General features: G+C 41.1%; 1 protein-coding gene across 1 annotated transcript in view; it reads right to left on the reverse strand.

Annotated features, from left to right (window-relative positions):
* Positions 1-8,432: 8,432 nt before the first annotated feature.
* Positions 8,433-17,145, reverse strand: part of ptger2a (prostaglandin E receptor 2a (subtype EP2)) — a 42,698-nt gene continuing 33,985 nt past the window's right edge. The window contains exon 3 of the mRNA XM_061904666.1: positions 8,433-14,505. Within this exon, the coding sequence (XP_061760650.1) occupies positions 14,218-14,505 (288 nt within the window). The 3' untranslated portion in view covers positions 8,433-14,217. The remainder of the gene's footprint in view (positions 14,506-17,145) is intronic.

Genomic DNA, 17,145 nt, shown 5'->3' on the forward strand with positions numbered 1-17,145 from the left:
TGTCACATGTTGCTGGCATCAAATTATAAAGTTAATGATTATTTGCAAACAATAAAATGTTTGTCTATTTGAACATCAAATATGTTGTCTTTGTAGCATATTCAACTGAATATGGGTTGAAAATGATTTGCAAATCAGCTGGTGACTTGTCCAGGGTGTACCCCGCCTTCCGCCCGATTGTAGCTGAGATAGGCGCCAGCGCCCCCCGCGACCCTGAAAGAGAATAAGCGGTAGAAAATGGATGGATGGATGTATTCTGTTTGTATTTACATCTAACACAATTTCCCAATTCTTATGGAAATGGCGTTTGTATATATACTCAATATATATAAATAATAAATGAAGTGTGAAACTGCCCTGTGATGAGGTGGTGACTTGTCCAGGGTGTACACCGCCTTCCGCCCGATTGTAGCTGAGATAGGCACCATCGCCCCCCACGATTCTAAAGGAAATAAGCGGTAGAAATGGATGGAAATTTGAAACTAACCCAAATATGTGTGGTGTGTGACTATGTGTGGTGATTAGCTGTATAGTATTACCTGTAGTGTTGCGCGAGAGCTGGAAGACCAAGAGGGGCAAGGAAGGCTCAAAGGTCCGCGAGACAGGCAGGAAGTCGGGGGCAACAGCGAGGCATCAGAGTCCGTGTCCAGGCGGGAAGTCGAGAGCCTAGGAGCCAGTGGGAATACGGGGAGACAAGAGACACAACTCGTAACGCGGGAACGGAGGAAATGCCACAGGACAACGCACAATGAACACGGAGGAGGAGAAAACACAGAGAGGGAGAGCATCGAGCTTGATATGAGTTGTTTTACTGTACAAAACAGAAAACTATGTTCTGGCCCTGGATAGCAGGTTGTGCTGGCTTAAAATGTCAGGTCTTCTCATCAGCGACAGGGGCGTTGATTGCTGGCGATTGATTGCAGCTGCATGCTGCAGCTGGACTGGCGTGCGCACACAGATTAAGGCGCACGTTAGTCCGGGCCGTGACACAGACAACTTTAAACTCATGTATTGCACAGGAATAATTTTGGTGATTTAACCCCCAATTCCAACCCTTGATGTTGAGTGCCAAGCAGGGAGGTAATTTTTATATTCTTTATATAGTCTTTGGTATGACTCGGCCAGGGTTTGACCTCACGACCTACCGAGCTCAGGGCGGACACTGTAACCAGATGGTCACTACCCTGAAATGTAAAATGCGGTGGAAACACAAACCACACACTTCTACAGGAACCTTTTGTTTCAAGAATTAGAAGTTTCGGGAACTTTCTGAACTTTTGGTGGAAAAGGGCCTAACAACAGTGTTGTGCACAACATCCTGTCTGACTATGCTAACAAAATAATAGTTTCAAAATGTACCTTACACAAGCATAATGTACTTAAAGCGCTTGTTAATACATTTACAAAATTGTTATCCCAAAATTGTCCAAAGATTTTTGTGCACTAATAAACGTGAGCATTTTTGCAGTACATTAAGGACCATTTTATTAAATTAGATTTAAGACAAAAAAGCCCACACAAGGCTCAAAGGTAAAAAACAAGATAAAAATAACTTAAATTGAAATATTTCATATTGCTTTGAACTCACAACCTACCGATCTCAGGGCGGTTAAGAGGGGTGGCGTATAATTCACCAACTCGAGTATTTCATATATATATATATATATATATATATATATATATATATATATATATATATATATATATATATATATATATATATATATATATATATATATGTGTATGAAATACTTGACTTTCCGTGAATTCCAGCTATCTATATTTATTTTGTTGTACATTTATAAATAAAAGAAATAGTTGAATTTCAGTTGGCACCTATCAAATACAAAGTAATAAAAAAACACAGTTGTTCTATTAACTGTATTGTGCTTGCTGGTTACTAAAAAAAAAAAAAACACTTACCTTTCACTATTTGAGTAACCCTTGTTCTGCCATTTTCGTATTGGCGAGCGATCTCCGAATCCGGGAACAGCCTTCACGGATTTGTTGTAGACATCCGCAAATGAGAACGGGATGTTGCTTCCAGCTATCAGTATAGCCATCTTTGTCTCAGCATAAGTTACACCATCGGGTCTCCATTTTGCGAGGTGGGCCATAATATTGGGTTGTGAACGATGCTGCACTGCGGACGCTTTGTGCTTTGCTGACTGATCGTTCATAGCTGATTATATCTGTTCACCGCGTTCAATGGAAAAGTCCAGCTGTTCTACAAAATTTACAGGCAACATAACCCTTCCCCTTCGAACTCTCCTGGATAAACTGAAATTCTTGTTTCCAATCGTTCTGGAACTTGCAAGCGTATTTCTACATTTTGCTCGTCGACGGTGTAATATATTGGGTTGGAGTCAATAACCAGGCGACGTGATGAAGTTACGTCTCTTTACTGTGGGCTTCAGAACAGACTCCCTAATGTAGGGGTCGGGAACCTTTTTGGCTGAGAGAGCCATGAAAGCCAAATATTTCAAAAATGATTTCAGTGAGAGCCATATAATATTTTTTAACACTGAATCCAACTAAATGCGTGCATTTTTAAGTGAGACCAACATTTTTAGAGTATAATAAGCCTCTTATTCTTTTTAATAACATTGTTATTCTAAAAGTTAACCAATAATAAATATAATACTTCTTACCATTAATGCGACATCTTGAACATGTGCGATAGAAAACGGATGGTTGGATTACAATGCATGACAATGTTTTATAATTTGAACATTATTTTTAAGACTGTGATTACCAGTGGAATTATTACTTATCGTGTTATGCAATGTCAGCTAAGATTTATCTGAGAGCCAGATGCAGTCATCAAAAGAGCCGCATCTGGCTCTAGAGCCATAGGTTCCCTACCCCTGCCCTAATGCATGTTCCTTGACTGCAATTAAATGTAGAATATATTTACGTTCTATTCTATGTACAGTAGATGGCAGTATGGTCCTGTTTAAGAGGGTCACAACATTGAGTCAGGTTCTCATGGAGCTGGAGTGGGCGTGGCCTCCAGCCCCATCTAAATTTCGGGAGATTTTCAGGAGAAAATTTGTCCCGGGAGGTTTTCGGGAGATGCGCTGAATTCCGGGAGTCTCTCGGAAAATCCGGGAGGGTTGGCAAGTATGGTCTCTGTTCGTGTTGTTACACCCTCCGACAACACACCAACAAGGCATAATGTCTCCAAAGTACGGGAAAACAATCGAAAAAACGGAAAATAACAGATGATTTGACTTGGTGCGTGTAATAAGATTGAGAAAATGGCGGATTGCTTCATGTTGTGACGTCACGGGTGAAAGGTCATCGCTCGACAGTTTAAATCGCCAAATTGACCCTTTAAGAGTTCGGAAATCGGTTAAAAAAAACATATGGTCTTTTTTTCTGCAACATCAAGGTATATATATTGACGCTTACTAGAGATGCGTGGATAGCCAATCATATCATCCGCAACCGCATCACCAAAGTCGTCATCCACCCGAACCAACATTTTATCAGGACCGTACCCCCCCCGCCGACCGCCCGCTGAAATATATCAGAGGTTGACCGCCTTTGCCACTCACAGAGTTATTTGAACCTGTTTCACAGAGTAATGAAGCCAATTGGAGCCGCTAACGTTCTCGCGACTATCCAATAGCGTTCATCCTGATGACAAGAACATGGGCGTGCTGTGTAGCCATTGCCTTAGACACCTTCAACAACATGTACGAACCGATTGTTGGTCCGGCAACATATTGTGTGCAGCTTCCGCAATTACACGTACAAGATTGAAAGGCATACTGGGTGATACAGAGTACACTGATGGTTGTGATATAAACAACTTTAACACTTACTAATATGCGCCACGCTATGAAGCCACACAATACAAGATTGACAAACACATTTCGGGAGAACATCCTCACAGTAACACAACATAAATGCAACACAACAAATACCCAGACTCCTTTGTATCCGTGATACTACCTGAATATATTTTACACCCCTACGCCCCCAACCCCGCCCACCTTACCGACGCACGGGGGGGCTTTGCTGCTAGCGGGGTGTATAAAATAGTCAGGAAGTGTCATAAATACAAAGGATTCTGGGTATTTGTTGTGTTGCGTTTATGTTGTGTTACTGTGAGGATGTTCTCCCGAACTGTGTTTGTCGTTCTTAATTGGTGTGGCTTCACAGCGTGGCGCATATTACTAAGAGTGTTAAAATTGTTTATATCACAACCATTAGTGTACTCTGTGTCACCCAGTATGCCTTGTAGTCGTGTGCGTGTTGCCACGGAAGCCACACACAACATGTTGCTGGACTGACAAGCAGATCGTACATTTTGTAGAAGGCGACAAAGCCAATGGCTTCACAGCACGCCCTTCTTATTATCTGGGTGACTGCCGGCAGTCATTCAAGAGAATAATAGCGCCTCCCAGAGGTGGGACCAAGTCTTTGTTTCGCAAGTCACAAGTAAGTCGCAAGTCTTTGCCCTCAAGTCTCGAGCCAAGTCCCGAGTCAAGACAGGCAAGTCCGAGTCAAGTCCAAAGTCAATACTGGAAAGTCTCAAGTCAAGTCCCAAGTCCTGCATTTTGGGTTTCGATTCATTTCAAGTCTTTTTAACCAGAGACTAATATATGTACACAGATTATGTATGCTTTGTGCACTTAAGATGTGACTTTAAGGTTTTACTACTTACGTATAAAATACTACACGGTCTAGGTCCATCCTATCTTGCCGATTGTATTGTACCATATGTCCCGGCAAGAAATCTGCGTTCAAAGGACTCGGGCTTATTAGTCATTCCCAAAGCCCAAAAAAAGTCTGCGGGCTATAGAGCGTTTTCCGTTCGGGCTCCAGTACTCTGGAATGCCCTCCCGGTAACAGTTCGAGATGCTACCTCAGTAGAAGCATTTAAGTCTCACCTTAAAACTCATTTGTATACTCTAGCCTTTAAATAGACTCCCTTTTTAGACCAGTTGATCTGCCGTTTCTTTTCTTTTTCTTCTATGTCCCACTCTCCCTTGTGGAGGGGGTCCGGTCCGATCCGGTGGCCATGTACTGCTTGCCTGTGTATCGGCTGGGGACATCTCTGCGCTGCTGATCCGCCTCCGCTTGGGATGGTTTCCTGCTGGCTCCGCTATGAACGGGACTCTCGCTGCTGTGTTGGATCCGCTTTGGACTGGACTCTCGCGACTGTGTTGGATCCATTATGGATTGAACTTTCACAGTATCATGTTAGACCCGCTCGACATCCATTGCTTTCCTCCTCTCCAAGGTTCTCATAGTCATCATTTTCACCGACGTCCCACTGGGTCATTATTGTCACCGATGTCCCACTGGGTGTGAGTTTTCCTTGCCCTTATGTGGGCCTACCGAGGATGTCTTAGTGGTTTGTGCAGCCCTTTGAGACACTAGTGATTTAGGGCTATATATTGATTGGTTGATTGATTTTAAAATGCTGTGTGTATTCATTATAAAAAAAAACAGTGCTGACATTGCACTTCATAATAGCACTATTAACCAGTTATTCTAAACATTTCACTCATTCCTTTACAGTATAAACACATTTGAAAAAACAAGTGCAACTGTACTTATTTGCACAAAAGTGTTAACATTGTATTTCCATGGAATATTGCATTGTAACTAGTTCATCAGCAATTTATATCATGTTGTTACCTTATCTCATTGATCTCATCTCATCCTGTATGTGTTTATGTGTGCGTACACATGAAAAACAACAAATACATGAACATAACAATGAACAGTGCTGTACTTGTTAGATGTCAGGGCTCTAAGGAATATGTACACATATTCTTAATATAGTATGCATTTGAACTGACCTTTATTTGACTATGTTTGTCTTTGTATTGCACAATTGTAGTGGTCTTTCTTGAACAATTTTTAAAAAAAAAGATGTAAATATAACTAAAAACTTGTTGAAAAATAAACAAGTGATTCAATTATAAATAAGGATTTCCACACATAGAAGTAATCATCAACTTAAAGTGCCCTCTTTGGGGATTGTAATAGAGATCCATCTGGAATCATCAACTTCCTTCTTAACATTTCTTCACAAAAAATAAATCTTTAACATCAATATTTATGGAACATGTCCACAAAAAAATCTAGCTGTCAACACTGAATATTGCATTGTTGCATTTCTTTTCACAGTTTATGAATTTACATTCATATTTTGTTGAAGTATTTTTCAATAAATATATTTATAAAGGATTTTGAATTGTTGCTATTTTTAGAATATTTAAAAAAATATCATGTACCCCTTGGGATACCTTCAAGTACCCCCATTTGAGAACCTCCGGTCTATAGGTCCGTAAAATATATAGATATCTAATGTATTCATGCATTGTTTATGTAGGATATACACATGTATATACAACCTAATCATATTGTTTATTCAACTTCAAAATAGCTGACTGTTTTTTCCCCTTCTCTGGGATTATTATTCCCAGTTTTGATCTCAGACGTCTGGTCATTTATAGCATATAAGAATATTCTATTACTGTTAAGCAAATTATGAACACGCCAAAACATGTGTCCTTTATCATAGTTACACGTATGACAAAAAAAGCGCGTGAATATAAGTGGTATTCAGTGAGTTAATATGAATTAAATGTGCTAACAGTTCATTGCTCCTGCCAAATGAATTGCACTGAGTGGAGCGGATCACCACTCCAAGATGGCGGCCCCACGTCTCGTCTGCAGCAATAGGCAGTAGCGCTCGATGCCGCGTCTACTTATAAGATGTCTATGGTTGTAACGTTAGCAGTGAGTTTACAGCCTCACTGATTTAACTACACAGCAAATAAAACTCACGTTACTCTGCCAATAAACGTTAACTTACATTCAAAACTTACCCTTTGTGCAACTTCAAATGTCGAACGACTGTAATCTTCCAACCGCATGTTTTGCATACGGCAATTCCTGATTTGTTGACCAAGTCGTAGTTTTAATACCCGAACGAAACACTTTATGGCATAATTTTCTTCACTTATTCTTCTGTTGTTTGAAAGCTCTTCTTCGTTGGTTTTCCTGCAATTTGATTGGGTGAATGCTGTGTGACGAAAACAACGTGGATGTAATTTGATTGGCTGTTGTACTGACAGGTAGCGCACAGGCTGTCATCGCACACACGTTGACAAACACGCGTACACAATGGAAGATACGGAGCGCTCCTGAATAACTTTTCAATCGTTGGGTTTGGGGGAAAGTAGCAAGTCATGTCAAGTCAAAAGGCTCAAGTCCAAGTCAAGTCACAAGTCATTGATGTTAAAGTGTAAGTCGAGTTGCAAGTCTTTTTTGTACTCTAGAATGCCCTCCCGGTAACAGTTCGAGATGCTACCTCAGTAGAAGCATTTAAGTCTCACCTTAAAACTCATCTGTATACTCTAGCCTTTAAATAGACCTCCTTTTTAGACCAGTTGATCTGCCGCTTCTTTTCTTTCTCCTATGTCCCCCCCTCCCTTGTGGAGGGGGTCCGGTCCGATGACCATGGATGAAGTACTGGCTGTCCAGAGTCGAGACCCAGGATGGACCGCTCGTCGGGACCCAGGATGGACCGCTCGCCTGTATCGATTGGGGACATCTCTACGCTGCTGATCCGCTTGAGATGGTTTCCTGTGGACGGGACTCTCGCTGCTGTCTTGGATCCGCTTGAACTGAACTCTCGCGGCTGTGTTGGAGCCACTATGGATTGAACTTTCACAGTATCATGTTGGACCTGCTCGACATCCATTGCTTTCGGTCCCCTAGAGGGGGTGGGGGGGGGTTGCCCACATCTGAGGTCCTCTCCAAGGTTTCTCATAGTCAGCATTGTCACTGGCGTCCCACTGGATGTGAATTCTCCCTGCCCACTGGGTGTGAGTTTTCCTTGCCCTTTTGTGGGTTCTTCCGAGGATGTTGTAGTCGTAATGATTTGTGCAGTCCTTTGAGACATTTGTGATTTGGGGCTATATAAATAAACATTGATTGATTGATTGATTTTTACATTTTGTCAAGTCGAGTCTAAAGTCATCAAATTCATGACTCGAGTCCAAGTCATGTGACTCGAGTCCACACCTCTGGCGTCTCCTATTGTCTTCTTCGCTTTAGACACGGGTCTTAAATGGCTCTTTGAATGGCAAAGGATACCGATCCCAGAACCATGCCTATCAAATATTTCCGGATAGTTGAACCGCCGCACGCCCGACTCTAATTAAAATCTATTTTTTTCGTCATGTCAACCGCCCGACCCGCGGTTTATCCGCGGATGAGACCGCAAACCGTGCATCTCTAACGCTTACATAGGTCTGGTGATAATGTTCCCCTTCAAGTCTTTGACAGCTTTTTGGTCCTGCCCAAAGCTTGCAAAATCAGCAGGGGTTCAAACACTCATTATCCCCACTATATACAAAAGCAGGAAAACAAAGCAAAAGGAAATCATGACACACCCTGAGTGAGCTCAACCACAGTACTTTATTGTACTTCATACAATGTCATTACACGGTACAAGACTTCCACTTGACGTTCGCTTTTACATCGCGTTAAGTTCAGACGTTACAATATTCCTTTGCTGCCTGTCTTCAGCACACACTCAATATGTTCATCACTGAACACACACACACACACACACACACTGCTCTGACACGTCACATGCACGGGAAGCAGTAAGTCAGTAAACTATAAACATTCTCCTGTCAGCAGCACACAACAAGAAAGAGGATTAGGCAACACTGGTGTCCTCAAAAGACGGATAATAACACACGACGTTACCATATACATGTTTCAAGTTCCACAGTTTGTGAATAGACTGGTCCTGTTTTAAATGCCGTTTCAAATGAAAAGAACACATTTCAAGTACCCTGGGATTTTGGTGAAGGCTTGCTGTGTTTCCAACTCAGGTAGAACTTTTCTTTTAAAGGCCTACTGAAACCCACTACTACCCACCACGCAGTCTGATAGTTTATATATCAATGATGAAATATTAACATTGCAACACATGCCAATACGGCCTTTTTAGTTTACTAAATTGCAATTTTACATTTCCCGCGGAGTTTCCTGTTGAAAACGTCGCGGAATATTATTCCATTATTGGTTGGAGGGGACATATTAGCGTAGCACCACTTATGACTAAAGGTCATCTCTTTTCATTAATTAAACAGTATTTTGGACATCTGTGTTGCTGAATCTTTTGCAATTTGTTCAATTAATAATGGAGACGTCAAAGAAGAATGCTGTTGGTGGAAAGCGGTGGATTGCAGCTGCCTTTAGCAACCGAAACACAGACGGTGTTTCTTTGTTTGTTGTGAAGCTTTAACACAGAGCGGTCAAGCCGTCATGTTTCCCTACGTCAACCAGCAAGCTTTTGGATGGGAAAATTGTGATATTAAGTCGGCTCTTACCAGAGACTTGAGTGAATTACACAACCTCATCCTGCAGCTCAAAAAGGCAGCTGTGATCTTGGCTCCTCGGCTTCTCTCAGAGACACTGGCGTTCACCGCAGCCATCCGACTTTCAAGTACGACTATACTCTCACTAAAATACCATTACCACAATAAGCAGATAAGGGATTTTCCAGAATTATCCTAGTAAATGTGTCTAATTACATCTGAAACTCTCCTACTGCCGCCGCCTGGAGTCGTCGGCTTTTTTTTTGTGTGTGCTTCACTCTAACTTTCCTCATCCAAGAATCTTTCATCCTCGCTCAAATTCATAGGGAAATCGTCCCCTTCTCGGTCCGAATTGCTCTTACTGCTGTTGGCTCACATTATAAACAACGTGAGGATGACGTCACACGCACATTGTCTGCTACTTCCGGGACAGGCATGGCTTTTTTATTAGCGACCAAAAGTTGCGAAATTTATCGTCGATGTTCTCTACTAAATCCTTTCAGAAAAAATATGGCAATATCGCGAAGTGATCAAGTATGACACATAGAATGGACCTGCTATCCCCGTTTGAATAAGACAATCTCATTTCAGTAGGTCTTTAAGAAAAGTTCAAGACCAGGATTCCAGAAGCCCAGAAACCTCCCGTCGTACCTGGAAGTCTTTGGGTGACAGCCCTATTCTCTTGTTTTCGCATAAGTGTTTGAAGTTTCGTACATTTCCGATTTTCATATTCTGCCACCCAGCCTGCGGACACATGTACGTTAGGCACAGCTGCATTAGATCGTGAATAAAGGCGGGCTCATTACTTACGAGACGGACTTTGCCATGAAAAGCCATTTGGAAAATATTAAACATGAAGTTTTACTGACACTTTTCATTTTTATTGAAATCCACGGAAAAGAGAACACTTCAAGTTTGTCCAGGCTGCGCTAGATGTCGTGTCGTCATGGCGATGCGTAGTGTGTAACAGCTTCTTCTACCAGGCTGTGTGTGACGATTAATCTTTAGCTGAAGCTTTGTGTCACTTATTTAGTGTAACCACCCTGATAATATGTTAAACCTTCTATTTAGTAGAAATGTGAAGTGAATTACATTTATATAGCGCTTTACATTGTGAAACCCCATATCTAAGTTAAAGTTAAACCAGTGTGGGTGTGGCAGTGGGAGCAAGTTGCCCAAGGACACAACGGTAGTATGGCGAAAGCGGGAATCGAACCTGGAACCCTCAAGTTGCTGGCACGGCTACTCTACCAACCGAGCTATACCACCCCTTCACAAATGTTTGTGAAGCCACACTTCCGTTCGAGTGCAGCTGAGATATGCTCCAGTAACCCTGCGACCCCGAGAGGGACAAGCAGTAGGAAATGGATGGATGGATGGTTGGTTTGTGAAGCTGTGACGCCTCAGAAATCCTGTATGTGTATCCTGTATGTATGTGTGTGAGTGTGTTTGCATGCACTAATGACGGAGAGCAGTTTGACATTGACTGTACAAATATTTAGCAGCACGGTGGTACAGGGGTTAGTACATGTGCCTCACAATACAAAGGTCCTGGGTTCAATCCTGGTCTCGGGGTCTTTCTGTGTGGAATTTGCATGTTCTCCCCGCACCTGGGGCATACTTGCCAACCTTGACACCTCCGATTTCGGGAGGTGGGGGGCGTGGTCGGGGGTAGGGTGGTGGGTGTGGTTGGGGGCGGGGCGTGGTTGAGAGGGGAGGAGTATATTTACAGCTAGAAAAATGCAGATTGGATTTTAACCTATTTAAAACATGTCATCAAAAATATATATTTATTGTGAGGAATCATTAAGATGATCAGTGTTTTCACAAAGATAAATATCATTAATTATTAATAATAACATAGAGTTAAAGGTAAATTGAGCAAATCGGCTATTTCTGGCAATTTATTTAAGTGTGTATCAATCTGGTAGCCCTTCGCATTAATCAGTACCCAAGAAGTAGCTCTTGGTTTCAAAAAGGTTGGTGACCTCTGCCGTAGATGTTACTGTCACATATGCATGTACAGTAGATGGCAGTATTGTCCTGTTTAAGAGTGTCACAACATTGCTGTTTACGGCAGACACACTGCTTTACGGTGGACAAAAACGTGACTGCTGTTGTTGTGTGTTGTTGCTGCGCTGGGAGGACGTTAATGAAACTGCCTAACAATAAACCCACATAAGAAACCAAGAACTCGCCCTCGATCATTCTACAGTTATAACGTCATTGGGCGGACACGCTGTTTATATTGTGGGGAAGCGGACGTGAAAACAGTCTGTGTTCACTCAGGTCCGCATGGAGCTGGAGGGAGCGTGGCCTCCAGCTCCGACCTGAATTTCGGGAGATTTTCGGGAGAGGCGCTGAATTTCGGGAGTCTCCCGGAAAATCCGGGAGGGTTGGCAAGTATGACTTGGGGATAGGTTGATTGGCAACACTAAATGGTCCCTAATGTTTGAATGTGAGTGTGAATGTTGTCTGTCTATCTGTGTTGGCCCTGCGATGAGGTAGGGACTTGTCCAGGGTGTACGCTGCCATCCGCTCATGTGCAGCTGAGATAGGCTCCAGCGGTAGAAAATGAGGGACAAGCGGTAGAAAACCGATGGATATATCGTTCCGTTAGGCCGCTACATTTTTTGTTGTTGACCCTTTCGTCCTTTTTATAACGTCTTAGACTCTATTTCTATTAAATATTTGCATACTTCAATGATCACAATCCAGCCAAAATCGTTACATGCATTGCTTTGCGCACATTTTACGGTTGTTCCACCCACAGCGCGTCTCTTGGATGACGATGATTACATCTAGTGGAAGATTGCTGCACATCTGCATGTTTTTTTTTTCATTCAAGCACATTGGAGAATAGGACTCTATGAGCTGTAGCGGTGAGATAATGGCAAATATCTACAGATGCATCCCTCTTCTGCTCACGGAACCCATAACTTCCTTAACCACGGACACATAAGTTCCCGTTCCGCGTCCTTCCCTTTCCGCACAAGCGTGACAAGGTCGCCCAGAGAGAGCGTGCCTCTCATAGCGGCGTAGCAAGCGACTAGCACAGACAAGAATGTGATGTGTATTTAAGGTTCTCACATTATATATACTAGAGGTGTAACGGTACGTGTATTTGTATTGAACCGTTTCGGTACGGAGGTTTTGGTTTGGTACGGGGGTGTACCGAACAAGTTTCGAACCTAAAGTCTTAACAAGCTGCTTTGCTTTTTTTGCCTCTGTCTCAGCACCCAGCATTGTCCCACCCACACAACCATCTGATTGGTTACATATATAGCGGTAACAGCCAATCAGCAATGCGTATTCAGAGCGCATATAGTAAATGCTTCAGCGTCGAGCAGATAGGTGTTTAGCAGGTGAGCATAAGGCAGCGTACTCTCCCCAAATGATAATAAACACCTCCCAGTCAACTACTACTAGCTTCACTATGAGCCCGTTGACCTGCTAGAAACTTGAACTGCAGCTCAGCTCGCTCGCAGTTCTGGCTTGAGGTGAAGGCTGATTAGCTTTTAGCGTAACGTTAGCTCATTTTGCGGTGTGCGTGTGTTTTACGGACAAAAAAGCTTTGAATGGCAGGGTCCCTGCTATCACATGTTAATAAAAATATAACATTTACATAATAAAAATCAACTACAGGCTTCCCAAATGCTGTGAAAATTTAAGCATGATGAGTTGACTTGAAACTGTTTAATGTTGCACTTCTTAACAAGTACAACTCATTTATATTATTTTTATTTATTTTATATGTAGAAGAAAAGTTTTGTCATTTTATTTAATCTGAGCAACAACTTGACACAGTTTAATGTTAATTAACGTGGGCAGAATTATTATAGTGTTCTCAATGTTAAAAGGATAAAGCCATTGTTTACAAATTTGGTAAATAACTAACCAAAAAATGTATATCTTGTTGTTTTCTTACTGTACCGAAAATAAACCGAACTGTGACCTCTAAACCGAGGTACGTACCGAACCAAAATTTCCGTGTATCGTTACACCCCTAGTACAGTATTTAATATTTGTTTGGCAAATACCTTCAACCCAACGGTTGAGAATCACAGCCTCACATCATCGTCCTGATTCGAGAGAGAAATAAAAACACTTGATCTTTGCGGTGCGGTGAAAAGTCAAACCACAAAGATTAACAGGAAATCTTTTACCCGAGTGAAGGGCTTCCTGGTGATAAATGATGCAGTGCTTTTGGTGCAAACGGGGGACCTTCCTTGATGTCTCTTGGTGTCACATTCAGGAAAAAATACCGCAGCAGTACTGAGAGACATTCTTGTGGGAGGTTAAAGGTTACCTCAGCAGGTCACAGTTTGGCGTTGGAGTCAAAAAAGCTCGGGGGTTTGCCGGATTACAAATAATTTTGTTTCCAAGCCAAATGATGTCTAGTTTGAAGTATTTCAACTGGTATTTGCACCATTAGAGGTATGGCAACACAGGAAATAGTTTGTCAAATATTGGTCTAATCCTAACCCTTTATATTTGAGTTAGTTATACTATTCATCCATCCATTTCCTGCAGCTTATTCCCTTTGGGGCTGCGGGGGGCGCTGGTGCTTATCTCAGCAACCCTAAACCAACATTTTGGTCTTTGTTTATCACTGTTTGAGCTGACTATTTGACATATAAATACTTGACAAAGCATGTTGAAAAATACTGAACTACAAGTGGAAATGACTGGAACATGATAAGGGACTGCCACCAGCTGATAAGAATAAACTCCCCCAATAGCAAATAAACACAAGTGACAGAACCTTTGAGCCTTGGTTATCAAATACATCCAACACTGGAACATTTGAGAATGGAAAATAAATAGAAGGGAATAAAAAGGACTTGTATAGTCATACATTTTCTTGAGGCACACATGACTCTGTGTATTGCAGTTCAGGACCAGATAGCTCCACGTTTGTTCGAATGTCTTTGTCTATTGAGGATTTGAATCCAGAAGCCTTTAAAGATCTTGATGGAGTTTTGCAGGTGGAGGCCCAGCAGAAGTGCAGCACACCGGGAGAGAGGAGGATGAAAACCCACGGGTCGATGATGGAATTGACCGAGATGAAACGGAGGGCAATCAGATCCACGTCGTGGGATTCTTTGCGGACGCCAACCGAGTTGATGTACACACGAACCTAAAATCAGATGAAGGTAGGACGTCATTTATTTTTTTACTAAATGGAGGGAAAAAAAACTACTAGATCACCTGCTAAGTTTACTCTTAGAAATATTTAACAGTACATCATTGGTATGATAAAAAAGTGACCAGAAGACCGGTGTTTTTGGCACAACACTGAAAGAACTGTGGTGGTGTGCTGGAATGATCCGAATGCAAGAAAATGCACGTTGCAATATATACAGGGTGTCCCAAAAAATGTATACACCCTTCAGCAGCTGATAACTAGAACTTTTGTTTTGTTTTTGCAGATTAAACCCATTGAACTCAATGATGGCATCCAGACTAAACTTTGAAAAAGGAAATTAATTCTAAAATGCAAAGACAATTTAGGAGGGGGTTTCAGAAGGAACCACCAACGCGAGTTACTATCAATCGAATTAGGGATAAATTTGAAGCAGATGGAAGTGTTCAGAACGTCCACAATAGATAGATAGATAGTACTTTATTGATTCCTTCAGGAGAGTTCCTTCAGGAATAAAGAAGTGTTCCGGAATACTATGGACATTGACGAGCCACACGAAGGAAGAACGAGTACTGGAAACTAAGGGCGTGGGAAAAAATCGATTGGAATACTAATCGAATCAAATACGTTGTGCGATTCAGAATCGATTCTCATTTTAAAAAAAAAGGTGTTTTTTTTTTTTTAATCAATCTAACAAACCACTACACAGCAATACCATAACATTGCAATCCAATTCCAAAACCAAACCTGACCCAGCAACACTCAGAACTGCAATAAACAGAGCATTTGAGAGACACAAACACGACACAGTACAAATTAAAAGTAGTGAAACAAAAATGAATATTATCAACAACAGTATCAATATTAGTTATAATTTCAGCATAGCAGTGATTAAAAATCCCTCATTGACATTATCATTAGACATTTATAAAAAAAAAAAAGAACAATAGTGTCACAGTGGCTTACACTTGCATCGCATCTCATAAGCTTGACAACACACTGTGTCCAATGTTTTAAAAAAAAAAAAAGTCATATTTTTGGTTCGTTTAATAGTTAAAACAAATTTACATTATTGAAATCAGTTGATAAAACATTGACCTTTACAATTATAAAAGCTTTAAAAAAAAAAAAATCTACTCTGCTTGCATGTCAGCAGACTGGGGTAGATCCTGTTGAAATCCTATGTATTGAATGAATACAGAATCTTTATGAATCGGAAAAATATTGTTTTTGAATCGAGAATCGAATTGAATCAAAAAAATCGATATATTATCGAATCGTGACCCCAAGAATCGATATTGAATCGAATCGTGGGACACCCAAAGATTCGCAGCCCTACTGGAAACGTTTCAGCGAAGTCCAAGAAAGTCTGTACGGCAAGCTTGTTGTGAGGTTGGGATTTCAAGAGCATCTGTCCATGACGTTCGTAAATACTTTTGCTTTTTGAAAAATATTAAATTATAATAAACACCAAGTTTGAAATTACAAAACCCAAAACCCTAATGGGTTTAATCTTCAAAAACAGCACACAACATTTAGTTATCAGCTGATGAAGGTTTTATAAATTTTTTGGGGACACCCTATACAGGGTTTCCCACACATTCATTTATTTGTGGCGGCCCGCCACGAAAGAATTACGGCCGCCACAAATAAAAATTAAAACAAATAAAAAAATGTAAAATGTTTTTTTTTTTTCCGGCTTTTGACTTGCTCGACCGCTCATAAAAGCAATGGGAGTCTGTCTGTGAATTGAGCTTGTAGTTTCATATTATATAAATATGTAAATATTATATAAATATGTATATAAATATGTACATAAAGTGTTGTAATTATATTCCAACTCCGCGTTCTTCTTGGACATCGCCGCCGTTGCCGCTTCCACCAAGCCGCCCGACCACACCACCACAAATAGATGCCTGACCTGTGGGAAACACTGCTATATTTATTTTCATATAGGGGATAAGGGTAATGCATGGATGGATGGATATTAATATGGAACAACTAATTATGTCAAAAAAACCCTCCAGTAGACAGATATGTCTATTCATTTTATTTCTGACAGAAATATGTTGACATGAGCGCGGATAATTCTCTTTCTTCATTGTCTGTCATGTTGCAGCGGTCGCTTCCTTCTTATCCCAGTGCAGTAACCGTGTTAATTAGCAGGCGCTTTTCAAACGTGGGAAATATAAAACAGCGGCCGAAAAACTTTCAGGTTTGATGAATCACATTATGGGCGCGAAACAACAACATTGGTATCTCCTTCTTCTAATATTGTACAATTTCTGATAATCAGTATGTATACTTGATATACTGTACACGGGAGAAAACACTCTAAATGTTTGCTATTTTGCTCATTTTCTAGAAGCAAACCTCTGCACACGGGCATAGTAGAGATGCCCTGAGTGCGCTAAAAGTTTGCACTTGTTTTAAAACATGCAAACTTTTAGTACAGGGGTCGGCAACCCAAAACATTGAAGGAGCCATATTGGACCAAAAATACAAATCTGTCTGGAGCCGCAAAAAATGAAAAGCTGTATGTAAATCTTAGAATGAAGGCAACACATGACGTGTTTATATTAGCTATAATAGCCCACCATTAAAATGACTATTGTTTTGCAGGCTGATCTTCGT

This window comes from Nerophis ophidion, linkage group LG06 (genome assembly GCF_033978795.1).
Source record: "Nerophis ophidion isolate RoL-2023_Sa linkage group LG06, RoL_Noph_v1.0, whole genome shotgun sequence".
In the NCBI taxonomy this organism is placed as follows: domain Eukaryota; kingdom Metazoa; phylum Chordata; class Actinopteri; order Syngnathiformes; family Syngnathidae; genus Nerophis; species Nerophis ophidion.